Source organism: Brachyistius frenatus, unplaced genomic scaffold, assembly GCF_029030835.1.
Source record: "Brachyistius frenatus isolate BFR_SWC_R1_liver_20210118 unplaced genomic scaffold, ASM2903083v1 Contig_219, whole genome shotgun sequence".
Taxonomy (NCBI): domain Eukaryota; kingdom Metazoa; phylum Chordata; class Actinopteri; family Embiotocidae; genus Brachyistius; species Brachyistius frenatus.
Genome location: NW_027210818.1, coordinates 151,182 through 177,682, shown reverse-complemented (window position 1 = coordinate 177,682; position 26,501 = coordinate 151,182). Strand labels below are relative to the sequence as shown.

The following is a 26,501-nucleotide window of genomic DNA, read 5'->3' as shown; positions in this document are numbered from 1 at the left end:
TGAAAGCGAATTGCCAGACAATTGCTGAACATGATTATCGCGTCATTAATCTCTTCCATTGACTTTTTGTCAATCAAAAGTCAAAGTAACCTTTATTGTTATTGAAGACCATACAACAAGGTGTTGAATGCAGTTGTGTTTCTCCAAGCTCAAAGTGCAAAAAGAAGCACAATCAACATTTTCAATAAATATATTAAAAATATTCTCTTTGAGTGGTTCATCAGGTGAAGTCGGAGGATGTCGGGGCAATATACTCAACAAGTCCTCACAAGTATAGCTCAATAATCAGCTTTCCATTTCAAGCAAGTCGGCATTCATACGATTACAGTACACTTCACTAAACTTATTTGTTGATTTATTTCAGATAGAAAAGCTGACGTGTCGAGACCGCCTCCCTGCCTACATGACCAACATTGTCCTGATGCTGTTAATGGTAAGAAAATTCTCTGCATTATGCTGAACATCACTGATTTCTTGCTGACTGGTTTCAGGACTTGTATTTTGCCCCCTCACAGTCTTTGTGTTCTGTTTGTAATCTTGTAAACCTTTTCGTGGTCAGATTGGTGTTACATTTGCCATTGTGTTTGGTGTGGTCCTCTACCGGATCTCCACCAAAGCTGCTCTCCACATGAGCTCCAGTCCGATCACGAGGAACCACATCCAACTGACGGTTAAAACCACCGCAGCCATCATCAACCTGGTGGTCATCCTCATACTGGACGAGGTGTATGGAGCTGTGGCGCGATGGCTCACTGTGTTGGGTAAGTTAGGTATAAAACAGACTCTGACTGTGTCTCTAATTGAATGCGTCCGCTGGAACACTTACATGTTAGTGGACTTACATGTAGTACTCTTACATGAGGTCACTGAACTGGCCAGGTGTCTTAAGAAGTGACCGAAGTCAGATAGCCATTGGTAACATTGTGTTACATCACAATACTGCATTGCTGTCACATATAAGTGTAGCAGTGTTTTAGAGAACTGGTAGAGAGGGTGAATTTGATGTGTACACTACACAATATAAATGTGTCAAGGATATATATAGATCGAGCGGCAACCAGCAGTGACGTCCCCCGTTGGTTTGTGAAAGGCCGATATGAAGCCTTGAGTTTGGAATTTGGTCAGCGTCATCTTGCTAGTTCGGAGCAGTTTGGTGACCATATTTGAAAGAGCTGAGGGCGAAGCGAATAGTGGATCTGACTGATCTGACTGGAAAGCCAATGATACTATGTCCCGCCCACCGATAGATGGCTGTAACCTGACTGCACCACATTGCTGTCAATCAAACAGACACACCCCCCAAAACACAACTTTTTGAAGCTTGTTTTCTAAATAATGACGGATTATTTTCTGATTGACGGGCAGAAAACGAATAAGAAGGAGCGACTTTAACTAACAACACCGAGAAATTTTATTGACTGAGAAGTTTGTGAGAGAAGTTGAATGGGAGTCTATGGAGCCGGAGGCTTTTTGGAGCCGACCTCTAGACTGTATTGTCTGTATTATATTGCAAATAAATTTGTTGTGTTTCCTTTTAGAGGCTCCCAAAACAGACAAGAATTTTGAGGAACGACTCATCTTTAAGACCTTCATTCTCAAGTTCGTCAATGCTTTCACCCCGATCATCTACATCGCTTTCTTCAGGGGAAGGTTAGTAACTTCTTGTTCGTGTAATTCTAGCACTTTAGATAACAGAATTTACGCTTACATGATTACATAATCTTACATGATGTTTCTTCATGTGTTTTTCCTTCATTAGACTGGTGGGCAGACCAGGCAGCTACCTGTACGTGTTTGAGTCGTACAGAATGGAAGAGGTAAGGTTGACATTTTTACAGATTATCTGCAAACAAACTGAGCAGCGGGATCACATCTGAACGGCTTTAACAGACTTCTCACAATAATGAATGCCCTTGTTCTGCACTTTCTTGTCATTCTTAGGTTACATACGTTTTTAAAGACAAATTTTATAGATACTAAATTTATAGAAAACATATGAACACTGAATAAGTGATCTTTTTTCTCAAATGCTTAGACATTCACACATGTTTAGACTTTCCTGTTCAATGAATCTGAACACTGCAACTCTGCACTTGTAAGCATGCAAAGCAGTACTAGGCTTCTAGCAGTCATCATGTTGTAGGAGAACATTCCCCATCTTCATCACAGTATTGCTTCACTGCAGCATCAGTTGACACCACTGTGAGCTTGTTGGGATCATAATATTTCAGGAGAGGGCTAATCCTTTATGCCAGCTTCAGGCTCATGGCTGTCTACAGGTCCGACTTTGAGTAGATCAATGAGTGGTGTATTTTTTCACATCAGTCAGTACATCCAGTTTTTTTGTGATTGTTGCAATCAAAAATATTTGATTTTGCTGCAGATTTTCTCAAAAACTGTGATTAATTTCTGGAGTTTTAAGTGACTTTTCTGCAGTAAAATTTCAGAAATTGAAAAAAGAATTGGAAGTCGAGGAAAAGAAATCAATGCTGCTGTATTTGCTGATGTTGCCAGTGATGATGCATGCATGCGTGATGGAGCAAGAGGGCAATTAGGACGAAGGTTGACATGTGCCCGCCTCCCTGGGGGAACGTAGCAGTGCTCAATGAACCACAGAATCAGAGGAAAGAAAGTACAGAAATTACAGATTTTCACTTTCCTTCGAAATCGTGGAAACCTTCACACACAGTGTTGTCATGCTGCTTCATGTCTTCTTGTTAAGATGCCTCTTTGTTGTGGTAGACTGTAGTCTGGGATTGTGTTACAGTGTACTCATGGAGGCTGCCTGATGGAGCTGTGCATCCAGCTGAGTATCACCATGTTGGGAAAGCAACTCATCCAGAACAACCTCTTTGAGATTGGAATACCGTAAGTACAGATCCTCTTAAACTGTTTTACATTACACATCACATTATAATGTTGCTTGGACATGAAATAATGTTTCCTAAAACACTGTTTCCTTTAAATTTAGGTAACAAAGCCTCAGTACTAAAAAAACCCTTTATATTCATCCCCATTGAGCAGCAGTTTCTCCATCTTCTGAGAACTATTTCATAAAACAAATCCCTTTTAATATTCAGCTTGGTGGAAGAGTGGTCATTTTTAAGTAATATAAGTATTTTACTTTCACAGAAAGGTGGTCGTATCGGTGCTTGGCTCCTTTTTCTGTTCATATATATGTATATATATATATACAGACATTGGTACTTGCGTACCGTGCTGTGAACAGATCGGGTCCAGTGTACATCCAGGACATGGTCCAACCTTACACCCCAGCCCCTCCCTCCACTCTGCTTCTACCAATCAGCTTGTTGCTCCTCACTGAGCTAAACACTCTACAAAATCACGACTGTTTGCTGTCCTGGCTCCTAAATGGTAGAATGAGCTCTCCACCGACATCAGGACAGCAGAAACTCTGAACATCTTCTGCCGCAAACTAAAAACACACCTCTTCAGACTTTAACCTTGAACAGGAGAACTTTAGTATCTTAAAATGGAACTTACTGATAGAACTTTGTAGTTTGGCTTTCTTGAAGAAATTCTATTTACTTGATTCTTGTTGTTCTGGTTTTGTATCCTCATGGTTGAAATGAACTTATTGTAAGTCGCTTTGTATAAAAGCGTCAGATAAATGAAATGTAATGTAATATATGATCTCTGGTGTCGTAATTCAGCTGGTAAAAACAAACCAGGATAAAAATTGAATTCCTATTTAGAGTCAGTTACTATTCAAACAACAAATAGTTGTCTGTCACAATACAAAAAAAACAACTCAACTCTTTTCTAGCTACAAAGAAGAACCATCAAACAAGAACAGTGTGTGTGTGTGTGTGTGTGTGTGTGTGTGTGTGTGTGTGTGTGTGTGTGTGTGTGTGTGTGTGTGTGTGTGTGTGTGTGTGTGTGTGTGTGTGTGTGTGTGTGTGTGTGTGTGTGTGTGTGTGTGTGTGTTTTCCAGAAAGCTGAAGAAGCTGATTCGATACATTCGGTCCAAGCAAGGAGCTTTTCAAGAAGAGGAGCGACAGAAGAAGTTGCAGAGATATGAAACCGACCACTTTCTGGAACCTTTTGGTGGATTAACTCCTGAATATATGGAAATGAGTCAGTACCACATGATACATGACATCCTTACACACACACACACACACACACACACACACACACACACACACACACACACACACACACACACACACACACACACACACACACTTTGTGTGCACATTACAATTTACACTACTATATACAGTCAGTCTCTCACTGTATTTTTTTCATCTTGATCACCATATTTAAGCGTAGTATGAATCATCATATATTTTTTTAATCATTTAAATTGTTGTTTTTTGTGTGTAAACATCATATATACATCTGGCTCCTGCTCTGAACTGAAGGAAGACTAGTTTCCAGTACGACTCACAAACTGCACATAGAAATGGATGCAAAAAAAAAGTGAACTCAGTGCAGGAGTTCTTTAAAGTGTAATACCACTGAGGGCCACCAGGGGCTGGCTCCAAAATAACTCTGGCTCCAATTGACTACTCTTCAAAACGTGCCAAATTCTCTTGTAAAATACAAAGTCTGTAAATGTTTTCCTCAAGTCATTATGGTTTCATTAGCTAAATTCCCTCCTTCTAATCATGGTTCGTTGGTCCTTCTGAAAATAACTCCAAAATGAAGTAGATATTAGGCCTAAAAAAGAGGGGTATGTTGATTGACAGGCCAGGGTGCAGTCAGGTTTCTAGTATAGGTGGGCGGGGCATAGGGTCCCTGAGTTCCAGTCTCATCCACTCCTCACTTCTCCCCAGCTCGTCCAAATTCGTTAATTCTTGCTCCAAAAAAAAAAACATGGCGCAGGGCCAAAATGCCTGACTGAAGGCTTTCAAACAGCAGTTCCCAAACCGCTTGGTTAGTGACATACTGCTAAAATACTGTACAGGACTTTAATTAATAAATTCGAGTACTGTGCAAACGTTTTTGCTACTTTACATGTTTAGATTCATAACAACACCATCCTAAAGGTGCCAGATGCATTCTGCAGCATGAAAATGACCCCAAACATTTAGTCATAAAAACTGTCTTCAGTCACCAAAAGAACAAGGAGTCCTTCTAAAGACGGTATCATCGCCATAAATCCCTGATGTCTGTATTACTGAGTTAGTCTGGAATTACATGAACAGGCAGAAGACATCAAAACTGCCCAAAGACGAGGATGGAATTAGTCACAGATATGAGGATGCGTCAGTAGTGATGATTTACTCTTCTCTGTTCCTCTGTGTCCAGTCATCCAGTTTGGTTTTGTTACGTTGTTCGTGGCGTCCTTCCCACTGGCTCCACTCTTTGCTCTGCTAAACAACATCATCGAAATACGACTCGATGCCAAGAAGTTTGTGACGGAGCTGCGAAGACCAGTGGCAGCGAGAGCCAAAGACATCGGTGGGTCATATTCAACATACTGTAGCCCTTATAAAAATGCATGACGGTACCCGAGAGTAAAGACGTACAGTAAGATGAAATGTTGTCAACCCAAATACGGCTGTCGACATATTCCTTCCAACCAATAAGCTGCAATAAGATGCAACTTTTCCTTATTTAGAAAAAAATAAACCTTCGTTCGTTGAAACATCTTCTGTCTGCAGGTATATGGTACAACATTCTAAGAGGGGTCGCAAAAGTGGCTGTCATCATTAATGTAAGTAATACATGAATATATTCTTTATGCTAATGCCTGAAATGTACCAACTCACCATTAGTAGGTATTCTATTTTACTCTTTTTTGCCTCTATACTCCATCACACTGGTTTTAAATTGATACAGTAAAATAATCAGTTAATTTACATCCTTATGGAGATAGTAAATCTTTTTCTGCAGTGATACTGATGCTGTGTTGGTAGTCCTCACTACAGATGGACAGAGCAGCGATGAGCGGACTAGTTTGGGTGGTAGACTAAGGATGGATGATATTGCACGCTTGGTGCTACAAGAACAAAAGGAAAAGGAACAGCACACTTGTTTCACACAGTGTCGGTCAACTCATCTCACATTACTTTTCGACTTTGTCTATTTTCCTTCAACTCTACTGAATCAAACTGGTCACGCTGCCATCATTCGTCTGTCTTGCATCAGTTCTCACCTGTGTTCATGTGGCTCTGGGGACATAAAGACTAGCAGTGATTTCACAACTCTGCCTGCAACTTCCAGCTAGTAGTTTCAAACTGACACCATGTTGTAACAAATATCGTCTTTTCCCATTTCTGTCTCTAATGTCTGAACCCCCCCAACCCTACCACTGTTCCCAGGCATTTGTCATCTCCTTCACCTCAGACTTCATCCCTCGGATGGTCTACCAGTACATGTACAGCCCTGATGGCTCCATGCATGGATTTGTCAATCATACGCTGTCTTATTTCAATGTCAGCCACTTCCAGGAAGGCAAAGAGACCATGGATCCACTACACCTTGGATACCCTGTTGAAATGTGCAGGTGAAATCAATCTCAGTTCACAGTTGTTGAATTAATGATAAAATCAAACTGGTTTAAAAAATAAATTTCTCATAACAGTTGGTGAATGAAACCCAATGATCTTCACTCATAATCATGACAACAGTGATGACCACATCTCTGATCCAACTACTTCATTTCCTGTTGGAATAAAAGTGTCCATTAAAGATAGCTCTTTTTTTGACCACTGAGATGATCCAGTTTGAAATAGATGCTAAGGACTATATCTAATTTATTTGACCAGCACCTTCACAGACTGTATATAAAAGTGGACGTAGCTTCCGGGTCTGAAAAATGGTTACGATGCAGAAGTACCTTAAGTTACAATACCACCGAGTGCCACTAGAGGTCGGCTCCAAAAAGCCTCCAGCTCCATAGACTCCCATTCAACTTCTCCCATGAAATAAAAAGTCAATACATTGTTTCCACTAGTCATTATGGTGTCATTAGCTAAAGTCAATTGTTATTTGTTTTCTGGCAGTCCATCTGAAAATAATAGCCTCAAAAAGACATGTTTTTGGGGGGCGTGTCTGTTTGATTGACAGGCCTGTGGTGCAGTCAGGTTACAGCTATCGGTGGGCGGGACGTAGTATTGCCGGGTTTCCAATCAGATCAGTCACATCCACCACTCACTCCTCCCCAGCTCGTCCAAATATGGTCACTTCCTGCTCCAAACCGCTGTGACAGACAAAATCCGAACTCTTGTTGGTTGCTGATTGAGCATATTATATATGCTGACATATGCTGCATTCAAGAAGTGCTGAAGCTGTTTTTGGGATAGGAGGACAAGATTTTACTGTATATCATCTGAAACATAAATTTATGTACTAAATTCCCCTTTGTGACATCTCTCTTTTCATCTTAAAAGGTATAAGGACTACAGAGAGCCACCGTGGTCAAGCACACCGTATGAGATCTCGAAGGAGTTCTGGTCGGTGCTGGCTGTCCGACTGGCCTTTGTCATTGTTTTCCAGGTAGGATGACACATGCCGAAATTAGGAAATAGATTACTTCTAATGTTTGACTGTTTGTATGAATTCATAAGAAATTTGATTAAATTATGACATACATTTTAAAGAGTAGTTTTGACATAGAGAGGCCAACTTAGCTCCTGCTCAGAAATTCCATCCATCCATCCATCCATCCATCCATCCATCCATCCATCCATCCATTTTCAAGCAGCAGGCCAAGCAGGTTGGCCCAGACTTCTCTCTCTCCGGCAACATCTTCCAGCTCATCCTGGGGGATCCCAACGTGTTCCCAGGCCAGATGGGACATATAATCATTCCAGTGTGTTCTGGGTCTGCCCCGGGGTCTCCTGCCAGTTGGGCTTGCCCAGAAAATCTCCAGTGGGAGGTGCCCAGGAGGATCCTGATCAGATGCCCGAACCACCTCAGCTGATGCGAAGGAGTAGCGGCTCTGCTCCGAGCTTCCTCCTGATGTCCGAGCTCCTCACCCTCTCTACCATCTCTACCATCTCTAAGGCTGAGCCCGGCCACCCTACGGAGGAAACTCATTTCAGCCACTTGTAGCTGCGATCTTGTTCTTTTGGTCACAGCCCAGAGTTCGTGACCATCGGTGAGGGTCGGAACGTAGACCGACCGGTAAATGGAAAGCTTCGTCTTTCGGCTCAGCTCCCTTTTCACCAAAACGGTCCGGTGCGGCGCCTGTTTTACTGCTGCTGCCACCCCGATCCACCTGACGACCTCCCGCTCCATCCTACCCTCACTTGTGAACAAGGCCCCAAGATACTTAAACTCCTTTACTTGGGACAGGTACTCCGTCCCCACTTGGAGGGACCAATCCATCGGTTTCCGGCAGAGAACCATGGCCTCAGATTTGGAGGTGCTAACTCTCATCCCTGCCGCTTCACACTCGAGTGCAAACCGCCCCAGTGAGTGCTGGAGATCTGAAGAGGCCAACAGGACCACATCATCTGCAACCAGCAGAGAAGCGAACCCGATACCCCCGAATCTGACATTCTCCTCCCTCCGGCTGCACCTAGATATCCTGTCGGAGGCCAACACCCACCGGAAACGTGTATGACTTGTTGCCAAGAATGAGAACACAGCTCCTACTGCAGTTGTATAGAAGCCGGATGGCCCGTTGCAATGGCCCCCGGCACCCCATACTGCCACAGCGCAACCCCCACAAAAAATCCCAAGGGACACGTTCGAAAGCCTTCTCCAAGTCCACAAAGCACATGTAGACTGGATGGGCAAACTCCCAGGACCCTTCCAGTAGTCTTGCGAGGGTAAAGGATGGAATCCGCACTGCTCCTCTTGAATCCGAGGTTCGACAAACGGTCGGAGCGTCCTTTCCAGCACCCTGATATAAGCTTCACCCTGGAGGCTGAATAGTGTGATACCCTGATAGTGGGAGCACACTCTCCGGCCCCTTTTTTGAAAATGGGAACCACCACCCCAGTCTGCCAGTCCATGGATACTGTTCCTAACCCGCTGAGAACAGCCTGGGGTAGTCCCTGCTTTCCCTTCCTGAGTCGTCAGATGGTTTGCCAGAACTTCCTTGAGGCCAACCAAAAGTCCTTCTTTATGGCCTCCCCAAACTCCTCCCACACCCGAGTTTTTGCATCCCCGACCACCGCAGCTGCAGCCCTTCTGGCCTGCCAGTACCTCTCAGCTGGTCAGCTGCTTCCGGAGACCCCTGAGCCAACCAGACCCAAAAGGCCTCCTTTATCAGCTTGACAGCTTCCCTCACCCCCGATGTCAACCACAGGGTTCTCGGGCAGCTTCCGACCACAACTCATTGTGGTCGCGTCCACAGTAGAGGCTTTGAACATGGTCCACTTGGTTTCCATGTCCCCAACCTCACTCAGGATGTGTGAGAAGTTTTTCCGGAGGTGAGAGTTGTTTCCAGTTCACCCTCACTATGCGTTTGGGTTTGCCAGGTCTTTCCATCTGATCCAACTCACCACCAGGTGGTGATCAGTTGACAGATCTGCTCCTCTCTTCGCCCGAGTGTCCAAGACATACGGCCGCAGATCAGAAGATACAACTACAAAGTCGATCATTGATCTCCAGCCTTGGTGCATAAGCACAAACAACAGTCAGAACCTGAGACCAGTTTGCTTTGGGAGAACCAACCAGGGGCTGATGTCCCGGACAACATAGCTCCCAGGATCACTGAGCCACTCAAACCCCTCCATCACGTTAAGGTGGCGATTCTCGGAGGGATGGTCAGAAATTTGTACATTTCAATACAATGGCCACAAACTGCCACAAATGTGCATCATTGACTTAAATTGTGTTGGCAATATTCGTAAAAGATAAACAGAAATCTTCACCGTTTTCTTGCGATGCTTTTTCAGTTATTCAACCAACAATAAGGAAACTTAGGCCTCCTCCATGAGAGTAGATTACAGGCTGTGTGTATTCTTTCCCAGAGTAAAATTAAAAGTCTTAAGGTCATCAAAATGTTCAGAGGAGTTAAGAATTGATCTTGATTCCAAGCATTTTAGCCTTTCTAAGGCCATTGCCTGAATTTTACTTTATAAAAAATAAACTGTTGGTATCTGCAGTGGGAAGTGGTACTTGGTAAATTTGGTTTGAAAGGTTTGGGAACCTCTGATGAAATAAAATCCCGGTTCACTGTCCATGTCAGGATATACAGCATCAAGTTGATCCCCACTTTGGATTGGTAACCACAGATTTTCTCTCAACTGTTGAACAAACGATGGTGATGTTTTTTATGATGATTTAGAAGAAGTAGAATGACTGATTGGTTAAGTGATGAATTCCTTCCATTTGTCTCTGCCAGAATGTTGTGCTGCTGATGAACGACATTGTGGACTGGCTAATCCCAGACATCCCTAAAGATATCAGCCAGCAGATCCATAAGGAGAAGATTCTATTGATTGATCTCTTCATGAAAGAAGAGCAAGGAAAGATCCATTTCTTTGACAGCAGCGCCTCATCAGGTGGCAATGTGAACTGCAGCAGGAGCAACAACAACAACAACAACAACAGCACCCACGCTCACCCACGCTCCCGACAGCACACCAACAGCACCAAAAGCTTATGATGCTAGTACCGCTGTTTCCATAATTCAGTCTTAGTTAGCAAGTCAAAGCTTGCTAGTAGCTCGCCTGCTCATGCCAACTATAAATCTGTGTTTTTGTTCATGATCAGAACATTCCAACAACTGGGAGAGCAGCTAGCTGATGAGCTGTGAGGAAAATAAAGGTGTTGCCAAATGTGTTGCAAATGTGCATGGAGTTGTGAAACTGTGTGTGCTCGATGTGAATGTGCACAAGAATCTGTGACTGCGTACTCAGATTTGTGAATGTGTACAACCTGTGAAAGCTTTGTTTGCCAATTGAAAATTTGTACATAAAGTCTGTAAAGATTCGACGATTTGTACAAGAATGTGCACAATCTCGAAACGTGCAAATGATTTTTACATGTGAGTAAGAAGAAAATGTGTATGCAAAAAAACTCATTAGTGTCCCTACACTAATGAATCCAAAGTCTAATGCTGCAAATTACCATCAGGACATTTGGCATCATTTCAATTTCTCAATGAAAATTCCGCAAATTCATTTTTTTATTGAAAATGAAACAGTAGTGTCTAAGATGAGAATTGTAGGACATTAGACTATTTATAAATATAAAGAATATTATTACAAATGCCATACTCAATTGAACCATTCATCCACCCTAATGGCTGAGAGCACTAAAGCTGATATTTTAACAATCTAAGCGCACAGTTCATTTCGGTGTCAAAATAAGGTGAATGGTTCAAAGGGGTTGTACTTAGTTTCTTTTATTAATCATAAGTGTTTTTTTAGGCGGACCATGAAATGAACCAATCGCGGTGTCATCTCAAATTCCCTTTAAGAACCAGGTGTACTTGCACCTTGGTGGATTAGTCTTCTAACAGTGGATCCACCAAGGAGTAGAAAAAGGTCTTCTCTGCAGAGGAAACAGATCTGCTCCTGTGCAGACAGATGTTCACAATAATAACCTTTCACATTGTAATCTTTTTATTTTTAGTTCTTTGCATGTTTGTGCGCTGCTGCATGTCTGTGTGTGGAACAAGCAGAGTGTACGTACGTTGTCATTGTACACCCGTGTATGTGGGTGCATATTACTATCCTAATAATGTGGCCTTAAAATAACAGTAAAGTACTGCATCACAACTTAACAACACGTTTTTGGTGGTCAATGGCAAAATCATTTTCCAGCACCTCAAGGTAGCAAGTCACCAACAATGTGTCTGACCACAGCTCATTTTAAGACCAGCACACCAATGGGTGCAATTTCATTTGCTATTTAAACAATGTGGGCACTGGACAGTGAAAAGGTAACTGTGTTGGTCTGAAACTAGCAAATACACTTACATTACGCTTCGTGCCACTTTGTGCCCGTCTGCAGGATAGACCCCTAAAAGTTCTTCATGGTGGCTGGCTAAGGAGGGTTTTGTAATTTGCAGATTTTCAGTTTTGGGTGACTCCTGGTCACGTGAGCTAAAGGAAAACAAAAAATATTTAAAGTTATAAGTGCACACATTTATTGTACATGAGTAGAGTTAAATTAAAGGTCCCATATTGTATAAATTTTCAGATTTCGATATCTTTTTTGACTACATGCAGCCTATATTCAGCAGTTGTATTGTTTGGACAAGCTGTTTGTACTTGTGCAAGTTTGTGATGTCACAAACATGCTTATGTCTGCCCTCAGCATGGCTCCCTGCCCAACCTTTTATATGGAAGAAAACACCAAGGGGTCATTCTGTTGCAAAGCTAACAAGCTACAGGTCTAAAGAAAGCCTGTGGTTGGTCTGGGCTAGCATTGGTCCAAAATTTGTCAGCCAATCAGAAGACACGGTAATTGACGCCTGATGTGCCTGAAAGACGGACGCAAAGAGCCTGTTGTTCTGTAGAGAGAAGCGTAGGCGAGGAGATACTATCCTGATAGTTTTTGGTTATTTACATAACCTCATTGCTGAGTGAGTGTCTCACATTGGGTACACCCTCAGCGTGACCTCATCAGAAGCTTTTATTACACTCTACCAGCCAGGATTGGCTGGAAGTGAGCATGTTAGCATCCTGGACGGCGTAGGACCTCCCCCTATCAATAGGGCTGACTTTTTTTTTTCTTTTTTTTTCATATTTTGGACGACATACTAAAGTATGACTTGTTTTTTTAATACTTTGGATTATAATATGGATAATGTTCCTCAACGTAAAATTTCAAAGAATTTGGGGATTCCATCATCTGTCCATAAAATAATTAAATGATTCAGAGAATTCTGAGAAATCTCTACGCAAAGGACAAGACTAAAAAAAAAATTTGGATGGCCGATCTTCGGGCCCTCAGGCAGCACTCAATTATAAACGGACAGAATTCTGTAGTGGAAATCACTGCATGGGCTCAGAAACACTTCTGAAAACCATTTCTGTAAAAACATATATAACCATGATCCAGAAGCGCCACCACTTTCTCTGGTCCCGAGCTCATTTAAGATGGACCGAGGCGAAGTGGAGAAAAGAGACCGTGAACTGTTGAGCAACTGGAAACCTATATCAGGCAAAAATGAGACATTTCACTTTGAAGTCCAGCAACTGGTCTCCTCAGTTCCCAAACGCTTTCAGTGTTGTAAAAAGAAGAGGAGATGCAAAACATTGGTAAACATTCCTCTGTCCCAACTTTTTTGAGACATGTTGCTAGCATCAAATTCCAAAGTAGCATATATTTTTCACAAAGCAAAACTTCTGTTTCAATATTTAATATGTTGCCTTCGGTCCATTTGCAAATCATTGCATTCTGTTTTTATTTACATTTTATGCAGCACCCAAATTTTTTTTAGATATGGGGTTGTACAATATATTTGCATAACATCCCCAAAAAAATGTACTTCTATGGCCTCTGCCATTTCTGTAAACATCAGCGAACACGTCACAACTCGTGAACTCCAGGCTTATAGAAAATGTCTCGTTCCGACGTCGTGAATACCACAAGAGGGCGCTGTTTGTTTGGACTCTTCTCGTGTTCACGGTAAATACGACCCTTCAATATTTCATATAAAAGTGAACAGTGACCACTTTAATTAAAAATAACAAACTTTTTATTAACTTTGAAGTCGTACACAAACAGTTGGTAGCAAATATACATATGTACAACTTTCTCTAGAAAGAAAAATAAGGAAAGTAAAATTTACAGCAACAGCATTTTGGCACTTAATGTTCAGGTTCGGAGGGCAGTGGGAAGAAAATCCTGGTGATGAACTGTGAGTGTTTGCTTGTGAGAAGTGAATATTGAAATGGTCAAAGGGGGAGTGGTCAGACAGACTGGATGTAAAGGATTTGGGACATCTGCTCTTTTATTTGATTTGTTGGGAAGAACTGAAAATTGGTGGTAAAATTTGATATCTCGGGTTTCAGAGTTGGAAAGAGAAGTCCGGCTTTGGTTGAACTCAGCTGTGAAAACTTCAAAATCCAAGTATACAAAGCAGTTTTAATCCATTTTAAAAAGGTAAAAGAAAACCTTTTTGTCTGCTTCCAATTTGATGGTCTTTTTCCCTTCCAGTCCGACTGCCTGAAGTCGGGCACTTTGGGCAAATAATTTCAAAATAACTGCGATATTACGTGTTTCAGCTCTGTGTCTACAAGTCATGAACAGTTCACAGTACAACCACCATTTTCCAAAGCATCCCATCAGTTTTAGATGAAGCTGTGAATATTAATTCACCTTTATCTTCATTGTCGAAGTAATGCTTCGATGTTTGTTTGATTATAAAACTACAAACAGAGTTTTCCAACATAGTCTATCATCGGACATCCCGAGCTTCAGTTACAAAGCTGCAGAAAGGCACTGCACTGATAATTATCATCAAAACAGAGAAAATAGCCAAGCATGGTCTTAGCAAAAACAATCATAGGAATTTGGTTCTTACATGAAAGAAAATACTGTTTAGCAGCAGAGTTTCAAAACTGAACAGATGATGCTAATAAAGTTTTGTTATATGTTCTTCCTAAAGAGAGAAGTCCATCTAAAAATGTGATATGATTTGGAAAATCAGCAGTAATGTGCAACAGGCACCAGTTGCAGGTAAACCAGTGATAATGGTCTTTTCATATTTTACTGATGATCCTTTTACCACAAATGACTTAACTCTCATGAAGCCATTTTCAAACCATGTGATACATTTGTCGCCATTAGTTCTCATTCATTTCTGTACAATATGAAAGTGAATCAAGTGAAATTCACCACAGGGAAAATGTTTAAACTCATTTTAAAAGTTAACTTAGTGATGCCAGGTTCATACCTTTAAAAACATCCATCCATCCATCCATTATCTAACCTTTAAAAACAAACAAACAAAAATAAAGACAGCATCCTTAAATGGTTGTTGTTTTTTCAAGAATTGTGACTGATATGTTCTGAATACGATATTCTTCTGACGGACAACAGGCACTGCTTCTAAATGACCTTAAATACATCTTTAACGTCTTCTTGTAAATAACTGTCCGACATACAGAATGTGAAGAGCTGAAATCAGCCCTCATCGCTAATTCTGTCTGCTCTGGTTGTGATTTAATGCCCAGCAGACTTTTACTGTAATAAACCTGCTTCAACTGCATTACCATGAAACCACAGTCAATAAATGCAGACTTGAGAAGGAATACCGAGAAGCTTTGTCAACAATTAAATTCAATAAAGTGGAAAAATAATGGAAAGTTCCCACTTCTAAAATGTGAGACAACTGATCATAAACTCAATATCTTTTTGTTTTGAAAGTTTGTGAGGCTGACATCTTCACACTCACTCTAAACCCAAAGTACTAATTGATTAATTGAGGTCAGCAGATGAAATGATGATAAATGATCAGGTAGTTGCAGCCCAGACTTGATGTTGACTGTGATGGACTACATAACTGATTCTGCTGCTATGATTTTAACGCAGTATAGAAATGAATGAGGACTAACAGCTGTGTGGGCCTGCAGGTAAAAGCCATAAAAATGTGTGCAGACTTGACACTGCAAAAAGTCTACATGTACATGGTTTGTAGCGAAGGAGCAACAGCTTGTCATTTCCCAGCAGGACCGACATCATTTCCTTCCAAAGAATCATTTTCCTCAGTTTAAAAAAAAAAAGAGGAAATCACCTTCAGCTAACGAGCGTTCAACGAGCGGGACTCTGCAGGACAGACTAACTGTTCATCACCAATCTGACCTTCGACTCATGTAAACAAGGTCCAATTATCAAGCACCTGCGAAGCTGGATGTTTGGTTTGAAATGAATTAAAAATTGTGAATCTGAGAGGTTTCCTCAGGCTGATCACTCCCACTAATCTCTATGTGTGTGTGTGTGTGTGTGTGTGTGTGTGTGTGTGTGTGTGTGTGTGTGTGTGTGTGTGTGTGTGTGTGTGTGTGTGTGTAAACATACAGATAAAAGTTTAGCAGCATTTGATTGCCCACAGTTCCTCTCACACCACGTCCTCCTCTCCTGGTCTGGGACTGTGGAGGTTTTTTTTGTCGTCTGGATGAGACCGGCGGCTCGTGAACATGGAGTCCTCTCCGTTCACTCCCACCTGTAGAGCTTCAGCATCTTCTCGGTGAGCGAAGCCAGGAAGTGCTCGCCGTTCACCGAGAACGAACTGATGTCCAACACCGGGAGGTCGGCCGGGAGTTTCTGGAGCAGCGTTCCGCTGCTGGCGTCCCACACCTGAGGAGGAGGAAGAGGAGGAAGAAAAAGAGGAGGACAAAGAAGGAGATGGATATGTGAGGAGGAGCAAGAGAAAGAAGAGGAGAATAAGAGGAAATTAGAAAGAATGTTATCAACTACTTTATTCTCTTTCAAATATAGAATAAAACTAAATTAATGTCAAAATGAATTGGGAAGCTTTGTGCACCAACAAATAATAACTGAATTAAATAAAATAATAAATAAATCAGTTAAATAAAAGTTGAAACTGTATAAAAATGATGTTAAAAACTAGATCACAGGCTGTTTAAGATGACAACCATCAGTAAATGTGTGAAATTTCCCCTCGGGGATTAATAAAGTGTATAAAATAAAAAAAATAAATAAAATAGTCTGACCATGGTGGAGTTGGAGGCCTCGTCCCCGGCACACACCAGCGCCCCGCCTCCGTCTGGACTCCTGAACACGGCGTTCTTGGTGAGCAGTTTGCAGGAGGAGCCGGCGCTGAACGTCTGCACCGGTGAGCAGGAGCAGCTGGGCAGCTGGCTGGAGTCCTGCTGGGGGGTCCGGTTCAGAGCCATCAGGACGCAGCGCAGAGACGGGTTGGAGCGCCCTGCGGAGCGGACCACAGTCACCGACTCACGTTACCTTCACATACATGCACCAACAGAACTGATCTGGACCGTCCTGATCTGATCTGGACCGTCCTGATCCAGGATCGTCCTGATCCGGGACCGTCCTGATCTGATCCGGGACCGTCCTGATCTGATCCGGGACCGTCCTGATCCAGGACCTGTTTCATTCCATCATGAGAATAAATGAGAATTTGCTTTTTAACAAAAGAAAGAACAAATTCTTGCCATCGCAGCCGGACGATGTATCAGGAACCCTCCCTCAGGAAGAGTTCCCACTTTCATTGAAATGTCAAAGTCTCTGACTTTCACCGACTTAAAAGCTGAAATTCAATGACCTCTAATGAACAGAGAAACATGCTGAGCAGACAAGAAACATTTCTGTTAAAACCAAGCTGAACCAATACTGAAAGAAATGAACAACATGTCTAAATACTGGTTGCAGAGGTGAATCATTTATCTTACAATAACAGTTATTAGCTCCATAATGCTACCAAACATACACACTGACAATAACTAGCTAACTAGCATTACAGTTACATATATGGAAAATCAAAACTAGAAATGTTAACATGGAAACAAAATTCCCAGATATTCCAGGACTTGGTCATAAAAATGATCAAATTCCCTGATTGGAAAAGAGTTTTCAGAAAACCAACAGAGACGCAGGTTCACCACTCCGAGTGTCCACAAACAAAACCTTTGAAGGAAGAAACTACTTTCAACAAACAGAAAACAACAGAAAATGTTGTCTGTGCTGATGAATGATGTGAGCAACACATTTCCTGTTATTCAGTTACAACAAACTGGACACCGACCGGTGGCCAATCACGAGCTGAATGCTGATGGGCTCCAGACCAGCTGTGTATTCTGTCTCCGTTATATGTGAAAAGGTTTGTCAGTCTTTGGCCATCCTCAGGGAGGACCGTGTCATCGTCTCACCTGGCCGGTACGTGACGAGGCAGTGTCGGCTCTCCGTCTCCACCTGGATGTCGGTGCAGCCGGCGGTCTCCAGCGGCAGGATGTGCGGCCTGTAGGTGGTCTCGTTCACCTGCTCCCAGAAACAAGCGCCCTCCAGAGAGCCGGCGATCAGCCCGCCGCACGGGAAGGAGCTGGACGCCGCCCGCGGGACGTAGCAAAGAGACGCCACCGGACACCTGGAAGCATCGGGGGTTCAACGAGGTGGCGGCGTTTTAAAAACCACAGCAGGCGGGCCCGTTACAGAAGCGCTCTGTAAAGCTGCTGTCGTCGTGGTTACCGTGTGCGTACCTGGAGCGGAGCGGCTGCAGCTCCTGGATGTGAGTGCTGGTGTCTCTGGTGTCGTAGATGAGCACCGAGCCGTTGCTCAGGCCGGCGTAGACGTAGTTACTGTTGTCCAAACACCAACAGCAGCTCCACACCGGTTTACCTGCATTATAGGTCTGAACCACGGTGTTGGTCAGCAGACTGCAACACACACACACACAGAGATAGATAGATATTATAATCCCAGATACACCCTGTGAGGGTGGAGTTCTTTCCCGCCAGGTGTTCCTACCTGGTCAGCTTGATGGTGTTGTCGAGGGCGGCCGACAGCAGCAGGCTGTCGTTCTGTCTGTTGAAGGACAGACCTCGGATCTGTTTGCTGTGGATGGGAACGTACTGACTCGCCTTCATGTTCACCACGCTCACCTTCTTCACCCCGCAACCTGAACGGAGGAGAGACAAAGGTCACCTGAGGGAGAGTCCAATCAACTCTTCAACACAAACGGTAGGAAACTCTTGGTTTCACTACAAATGTCCTCAGACATTTAAAAAAAAACAGCAAACAACATAAGAGCCTGAAGAAATGAGTTACTGAGGAGAAAGTTGAAAAGAAAAAGAGAATGTATTTGTTAGTTTCAGATTCAAATGATAAATGAGCTGAAAAAACCACAAGTTGATGCAGCAGAAACAGTTGTGTGTAACGGTGGAGAAGCTGGCAGACTAACGGGAGACGGCGGTGAACAAACTCTCTCTGACTCACTACCAAGAATAAAGCAACCAGCAAAGCAAAGTCAGATTTGACATTCAAATTGAAACAGTTCAGTTTACAAGCATTTTGAAAATGTTGATCTCCATTGCAAACGAAGACAAACAGATTATAATTTGCTGTTAGCTTCCCCGGAGCGCTGTGGTTGTAAATGCAATCTTTTCTATATATTTCTATTTTCTGAAATAGGTGGTTTGAGAAAACTCTTTTTGACTTTATACTCATGAAGGTTTTATTTGTTTTTTTATTATATTTATCGTTGACTTTAGCAGAACGCAGAGCGGACAGCAGAGAGGCTGCAGCACCACCAGCTCCACCCAGCTGCTCCCGGTGGAGGAAGTGAGCCTGCTTTGTTTTTGTGTGTTTGTCCTGGTTATTGTGGTCAATAGGACGTTTCTGCTGGGTTTGTTTTGATGCTGAGGAGGAGAGAGGTTGAAGAGTTATTAGAGCTGATGGAGCAGGTTTGATTTGGAAAGGATAACTTGGTGCTGCAGCGCCTTCAGCAGAGCTTCTATTGAGATTCTATTGCACAGAAATAAACTGGTCACTGATGGGTTGAAAACAAGAATGACGGGGGAGCAGGGAGCAGGGAGGAGGAGGGAGGAGGGAGGAGTCTCACCAGGCACCAGCGTGGAGTGAGGAGAAGGCTGCGAGGCCAGCAGGCAGCTCAGAGGTTCACAGTAGGATAAAACCCTGCAGCCTCCGGACTGAGACACCAGCACCGCCTTGGAGAAGCCGTACTGAGCCGTCCTGGAGCTGTCGGCCCTCTGAGGAAGACCGAGGAGGAGGGAGGTCGACGAGGAGGGGACGGAGCTCCTGCCGGTCTGAGCCATCAGGGCCCGGAGCTCCTACACAACCAGAGAGAGGAGGGCAGCTTCTAACCAGGCAACAACCTCACATGTACTGGAAACACTTAAATCTACAGAGTCTTTACTGCAGCCAATGACATCTCAGAAAAACACTCCACATGGTGTCGACATGCAGTTTCACCGTGGCTGTTTTCTCGTCTCTACAGTCCTGATAAAAATAGAGATATAACGTTAACTACAGGCTTAACTAAAAACCTTCTTATCTATGAACTACTGTCTTCAGAATATGCAACTGCACAATTATCAGTGATAGAAAAAAACAAATGCAAACTAACAGCTGGGTAATAATATGTAAATTCTACCAAACTGCTGGAATTGTGAGAGCCGGTGTTACACTGAAATGTGTCCCCCATCAGATTCTGTTACCTGCCCTGATATTCTCACTCCTCACGCCCAAAGCTCACCACCCCGACCAACAGTCAGTCTACAGTCACTCTCTATCGCCTCCTAATGTCGAAGTGGTACTGCAAGATGGGGTGTCATTTTTATTAAATGAGGAATTAATGAAGCTGGGTAAGAAATTTTCAATATTGGCAAAGCTGTCATCGAGGAAAACAGTGTCTACTCGGAGGAATCTAAAATATTTACCAGCGGTAAAAAAAAAATCATGCGCAACTCAGGTGCTGCTGTTGATCAAGAAAAGCAATTTGGAAAGTGACTCATGAATGTTTTTTCCTCCTCCCGCTCTGGTCCCGTCGCTGTGTCATCGTTCACAACAGGAAGTCTCTGAACTTTTGGTTCCACCTCGTAGTAACAATAAAGAACGAGCCCTGAATGAGGATGAATGTCCGAACGTCTGACTGGTGCTGTACACTTACTGTCATATTCCATTTCACAACTAATACATTCTCCATAGAAAACAACTCAATATTGAGGAAAACATTAAAACGCATTCTACAAGAACATAATGTTCAGATTCTTTCGCATTTACAAAATAATATTTGACTAAATTCTAATGTGAACAAATTCTGATAAAAACAAGCAAGGGGGGCAATTTTGTTCAGTCCCAAAGTTGTTTTTCTCCCTCAGAGTTAATTTAGTTACAACTAGAACTAACAAATAAGAAAACTAAAATCAATGATAATTACTGTGAAGGTTTCAGAAAAGTAGAAAAAGGAAGTCGTCACTGATACCTGCAGCTCTTGTTGTGCTTGTCCATATTTGTTGGTGACAACCTGCAGTTTGAGTTTGTACTGAGCCGACTCCAGTTCAGCTTTCCTCCTCAGAGACTGCTCCTGCTCCAGAGATCTACACACACACACACACACACACACACACACACACACACACACACACACACACACACACACACACACACACACACACACACACACATTACATAAATGAACCATTTAACTTGAACAATTGACCGACAGAAGAAACGCAACAGATTGATTATCATTGGGACAAATAAATGTATTCTAGGAACAATAACTTTTAAACTACTGGTAAGAAACTGAACTTCAAATCTCATTCCTGTAACATCAACAAAACATGTTGGTGAAGCAGAGAGAGCATCACTCACTTCTTTAAGCTCTCCTGCTCAGAGTTGTCCAGAGCTCTCAGCTTCGGAGCGTACAGCAGCACGATGTCTGAACGCTTCGCTTTCTTGTTGCACTAAAAAAAACACAGGAAATACAATTAAATCCTCAGCGACCACTCGTGACGTTGTAAGATGGATGCATCGGTACGGCGGCCTCGCTGACCTGGGGACATTTGGCCGCGAGGCCCTGAGCTTTCAGCCAGCGCTGGATGCAGGTGTAGCCGAAGAGGTGTCCGCAGCGCAGAGCCGACAGCCGGTGCTCGCCGGCGGTCGTCCACGCCTCGAAGCAGATGGTGCAGGTGTCGCCTTCGCCCTCCTCGCCGTGGGAGGACTGGACCGGACCCGGGGCGGCCGGCGTCGGCTACAGGTGGACGTGATTGTACAAAGTCAGTCAGACTTGACGAGCAGGAAAAGTTTATTTTATTATGTATGTAACCTAAAAGTTAAATGCTTTTTGGTCAATTATATTAAAGCTTAAAAGCATCTCGCAGTCTCCTGTAAGAAACGATCACATTATCATTTACTGACCAACAGACTCATTAATAGTGTTTTGTAAAAACGGAGGTTGGTTTGTGTTCTCTGCAGTAAAGTGATGGAGAACTAATTCTTCACAAAATAATTCAAAAGGGGCCGAAACGCTGCCGTGTTCAGAGATGAATTACAACATAATTGCAGCATGTGTGAGCTGCACGCTGTCACTTCCAATCAACACACTCATGTTCTTACAAAGAAAATGGTTCAATGTATTTAGGAAACCATTCAGAAAAGATCAGAATCATGATTGTTAAGTAGATAGATTTTTTTTTATTGACATTATTACCTTATTATAAAAGTAGAGTATTTGCTATTGAGGCTCCCTGCAGAAAAGTCCCTGTTCTCGGCATTAAAATACTGAACATGAACATGATAAAGTGAAGAAGAAGTGGAAAGCAGAGAGACAGAAAAGGTCTGAAAGTTACCTGGACTTCCTGGTTTTGAGCTTCTGTCCTCTCACCGTCTGCAGCTGAACTGGAGTCTGAACATCGAAAAATCACACAGGACTCTCAGAATATAACAAAATACAGTTGGAGCGCGATAATAATATTCTTATTGGACCGTAAAAACTGTTTTTTGAGATCAGAGTAGAAACTAGTTCAGGTCGTTTAGCGAAGACAACACAATGTGAACTTGGGTCAGACTCACTGGCTGCACCGGCTTCCTGCGGTTGAGCGTGTTGGACGTTGGCGTTGAAGTTCGGCCCAGCGGGCAGTGCCGGGTCGAGGGGCTCGGCGCCAGCAGCCGGGCTTTCCTCCCTCCCCTGCGCCTCATCCTCAGAGTCGCTGCCCTCGGTGGTGCTGCCGGACCCGGGCTCTGCCGCGCTGGCAGCCGGCGCTCGGAGCAGGAACTCTGGGAAACCTCTGGAGGGTGCGGCGGTCTGGCTGGGGTAGTGCACCCGGAGGCCCTGTCTGCAGCACGGACGCAGGATTAACTCCACATCGCATCACGATAAAGAACATTAAGAACATAAAGAACATTAAGAACATAAAGAACATAAAGAACATAAAGAACATAAGAACATAAAGAACATTAAGAACATAAAGAACATTAAAGAACATTAAGAACATAAAGAACATTAAGCATAAACCGAGTCCTCTCTGTGCAGTTCTGGGTACCTGAGTCTCCTCCGTATGGGCGCTCCCTGAGCTGTGGACTGTGTGGCTGAAGCTCCGCCCACCGCCCACTGACTGAACGCCCAGGTGGCAGGAAGTCTGGGAGGCGGCCGACCCGCCGCGCGTCCTCCTTCATTGTCATCATCGTCTTCGTCCTCGTCCACCTCGGTGCTGCTGCCCGAGTCCGAGATGACGTGTGGCGCGTCGGCGTCCGCAGCCGGACCTGCAGCGCCGCCCTCCGGCTGCCCGATGGCTCCTCCTCCCTGCACCCCCACAGGAGAGTCTACCTCCATGGCCTCCATCTGGACAGCAGCAAATAACACACACACACACACACACACACACACACACACAACTTGTTCAACAGTGTTGAATTGCTGCGTGCATCATCTGATGTCTCATTTTACACATTTAATAGAAGTATTATTTCTAACTGCTTGTTTGCACTCTGACGTTTGGGCAGAAAGGTGGTATGAAGTGGTTAAAGGTGGCACATTTAACTGCTACTCCTGCTGCTCTGTAACACACCTGCTGAAAGTGTATCCCTGATTTTCATTTTGACGTGATGTAACATCAAACAGTTGATCACACACGACGCAAAAGTCTGCTTTGGGGATTGCTCAAATCTAACTCACTCAAATTTAGCTTGATACGTTAATTCTTCTGGAGTCTGTCTTATAAAAGACAACATCACAACGGCCCTGTCAACAGCTGGCACCCTGAACGCACCCTGAAGACAGGCTGAGCCTGTCCCAGCTGACGGGCAGAGACAGGTCTCATTTTACCAGACACTTATTTTTTATACGCCTACTTGTTTATTTGATGTGATGTATGTGTTTTTTGGACATCGATCACTGCCCAGGAGGAGAAACCTGTTCATGCCAACAGTGAAGCTTCATGGAAACCTCCCCAGGATCGTGGCGGAGCACCCTGAATGTTCACAGGACACTGGAGGGGAACGTTATTTTTGAGACACGATTAACAAATCTACAACAGGCTGAGAGCTGCCCACAGTGCATCCACCTTCCCACAGTGCATCCACCTTCCCACAGTGCATCCACCTTCCCACAGTGCATCCACCTTCCCCGGGGACCTCAGCGGAGACGAAGTGCGCTCCAAAAGTTACCCAACCTGGAGGACACGGAGCTCATGTTGAGGAGCAAAGACACCCGAGAAGGTGGATGTCTTTGACAATCAGCTGTGCAACACATTCCCTTTTAACTGATTGAACTGATTGGAGTTCATCGGTGTCATCTGTTGCAGCCCTCCGCCGCCTGCCCCGGGCCCCGGCGGCGCGATCTACGGCTCGGCACCGAACTAGAGCCCGAGGTCATCGAGGCCTCCAAGCGGAAAAACGGCTAACAGTCGCTGTAGTTCAAACTTTAATCGGGTTGAGTTTGTATGTATCTTAGTAGCATAAAAAAAACGCACAACAAAAAGGGAAACGAGAAAAAGTCTCCGTTTTATCCTCAGGTAACCACGGACGCTGAAGCTAAAAATAGCTAGCATTTCAGAGGCTGCGAGGCTACCGACACGCAGTGAATGTCTTAATGTCTTAATGTCTTCATGTCTTAATCATAGATAATGAGTGCTCGGGTCCATTTATACACAACGACTGCTGGTGTTCCTGCTGGATTACTAAATCGCTTCAGAGAAGATCCAGCTCGCGGCTAGCGGTGTCTGGCTGACGTTTACCGGGTTGTGTGCGCTGTGCTCGGGTTCGTTAGCAGCCGGAGCGACGAGAAGCGACGTCCTACCTGTGAAGGTTCACCAGCAGCTGATCCGACAGGCCGCAGCAGGCAGCGACATGGCAGCCAACTACACAAACAGATCTACCGGCTCCAGGTGTGGTGGCTTTACAGTCTGCTTCCAGTTCACAGCAGTTAATTCAGTGAAGACCGCAGCCTGGGCTCGAATCTCCCGGCGCCAGTCCGCTCAGCCCGCCCCATCCTGCCGCAGCGTCACCGCCTCCTCCGCCCGCTTCTTTTCTTTTTTTTTTTTTTTTTATAAAACTTTCTTCTTCTTCTTCTTCAACAACAAACATTCTATTAACTCAAACTTTTTATTTTCTAACAAACTGGATCACATGTTTAAATACTTTAATTGACTCCTTTCCAAACATGTTTTCCAGACTGTCCCATAATCATGTTTTCCAGACTGTCCCATAATCTTGTTTTCCAGACTGTCCCATAATCTTGTTTTCCAGACTGTCCCATAATCTTGTTTTCCAGACTGTCCCATAATCTTGTTTTCCAGACTGTCCCATAATCATGTTTTCCAGACTGTCCCATAATCTTGTTTTCCAGACTGTCCCATAATCATGTTTTCCAGACTGTCCCATAATCATGTTTTCCAGACTGTCCCATAATCTTGTTTTCCAGACTGTCCCATAATCATGTTTTCCAGAGTGTCCCATAATCATGCTTTCCAGAGTGTCCCATAATCTTGTTTTCCAGACTGTCCCATAATCTTGTTTTCCAGACTGTCCCATAATCATGTTTTCCAGACTGTCCCATAATCATGCTTTCCAGAGTGTCCCATAATCATGCTTTCCAGAGTGTCCCATAATCTTGTTTTCCAGACTGTCCCATAATCATGTTTTCCAGACTGTCCCATAATCATGTTTTCCAGACTGTCCCATAATCATGTTTTCCAGACTGTCCCATAATCATGCTTTCCAGAGTGTCCCATAATCTTGTTTTCCAGACTGTCCCATAATCTTGTTTTCCAGAGTGTCCCATAATCTTGTTTTCCAGACTGTCCCATAATCTTGTTTTCCAGACTGTCCCATAATCATGTTTTCCAGACTGTCCCATAATCATGTTTTCCAGACTGTCCCATAATCATGTTTTCCAGACTGTCCCATAATCTTGTTTTCCAGAGTGTCCCATAATCTTATTTTCCAGAGTGTCCCATAATCTTGTTTTCCAGACTGTCCCATAATCTTGTTTTCCAGAGTGTCCCATAATCTTATTTTCCAGACTGTCCCATAATCATGTTTTCCAGACTGTCCCATAATCTTATTTTCCAGAGTGTCCCATAATCTTGCCATATTTAGAGCTAAGATGTTTCTTTTCAGTCTAGTAACACTAAACTGATTGTGGCTGATTACAACGGGCACACAATCCTGCAGGGTGTTTCATTATCTGGTACAGTTGGATTGAGTCCTGTATGAGGGTGGATTAAAACATTGTGAGACTGCTCCTGTTGCGCACAAATGGAGCGCAGCACATGAGGTGCACGGAGCAAAAATAAACTATAAACTTCGTGAGTAAAAACTCTAAAATGTACAATTTAAATGCACTAAATTACTTCACCGCCCCTTCTGCACATATTAGACCGCAAATCACATGGTCAACTACGTCATGCTACAGTGAGGCACAGAGGAACCATTTATTTCTTTGTTTATTGAATGTATTTGGTGTTCACATTTGTTTCATTTGACCTATTATTTCTAAGTGTTTTTAATTGACCTTTATAACATCATTCATCTCATTCAGAAGTCACAATCATAAAGTTGCAGAAATGCAACACACATGTATTGTTGCTATTGTAAGGCGTCAACAATCAACGGAGCACAGTTTCTTAAGCACCTGACATCCCAATCATCATCCTAAAGAGCACCCAGAGGCTCCA

The 26,501-nt window shown here is 43.5% G+C and overlaps 2 protein-coding genes across 4 annotated transcripts in view; one reads left to right on the top strand and one right to left on the bottom strand.

The window, feature by feature from the left end:
- The window catches only part of LOC138633398 (anoctamin-1-like), a 45,420-nt gene extending 33,349 nt beyond the window's left edge, over positions 1-12,071 (top strand). For 2 of the 3 annotated variants that reach the window (XM_069719605.1, XM_069719603.1), the window contains 11 exons: positions 365-433; positions 560-761; positions 1,539-1,650; positions 1,760-1,817; positions 2,768-2,868; positions 3,956-4,098; positions 5,278-5,430; positions 5,634-5,686; positions 6,294-6,478; positions 7,365-7,470; positions 10,274-12,071. In XM_069719605.1, the coding sequence (XP_069575706.1) occupies positions 365-433; positions 560-761; positions 1,539-1,650; positions 1,760-1,817; positions 2,768-2,868; positions 3,956-4,098; positions 5,278-5,430; positions 5,634-5,686; positions 6,294-6,478; positions 7,365-7,470; positions 10,274-10,537 (1,446 nt within the window). In that variant the 3' untranslated portion in view covers positions 10,538-12,071. The remainder of the gene's footprint in view (positions 1-364; positions 434-559; positions 762-1,538; positions 1,651-1,759; positions 1,818-2,767; positions 2,869-3,955; positions 4,099-5,277; positions 5,431-5,633; positions 5,687-6,293; positions 6,479-7,364; positions 7,471-10,273) is intronic. The other variant, XM_069719604.1, reaches the window with a different exon arrangement.
- A 3,578-nt stretch (positions 12,072-15,649) lies between these two features.
- rfwd3 (ring finger and WD repeat domain 3) lies at positions 15,650-25,133 on the bottom strand. Its single transcript, XM_069719618.1, has 13 exons — positions 24,623-25,133; positions 22,869-23,167; positions 22,399-22,661; positions 22,176-22,231; positions 21,380-21,577; positions 21,199-21,290; positions 20,807-20,921; positions 19,424-19,652; positions 18,331-18,481; positions 18,063-18,239; positions 17,736-17,950; positions 16,560-16,774; positions 15,650-16,182 (listed from the first exon to the last, which is right to left on the bottom strand). The coding sequence occupies exons 2-13, from the start codon at positions 23,165-23,167 to the stop codon at positions 16,039-16,041; spliced, it is 2,154 nt and encodes a 717-aa protein (XP_069575719.1). The 5' UTR covers positions 24,623-25,133; the 3' UTR covers positions 15,650-16,038.
- Positions 25,134-26,501: the final 1,368 nt, after the last annotated feature.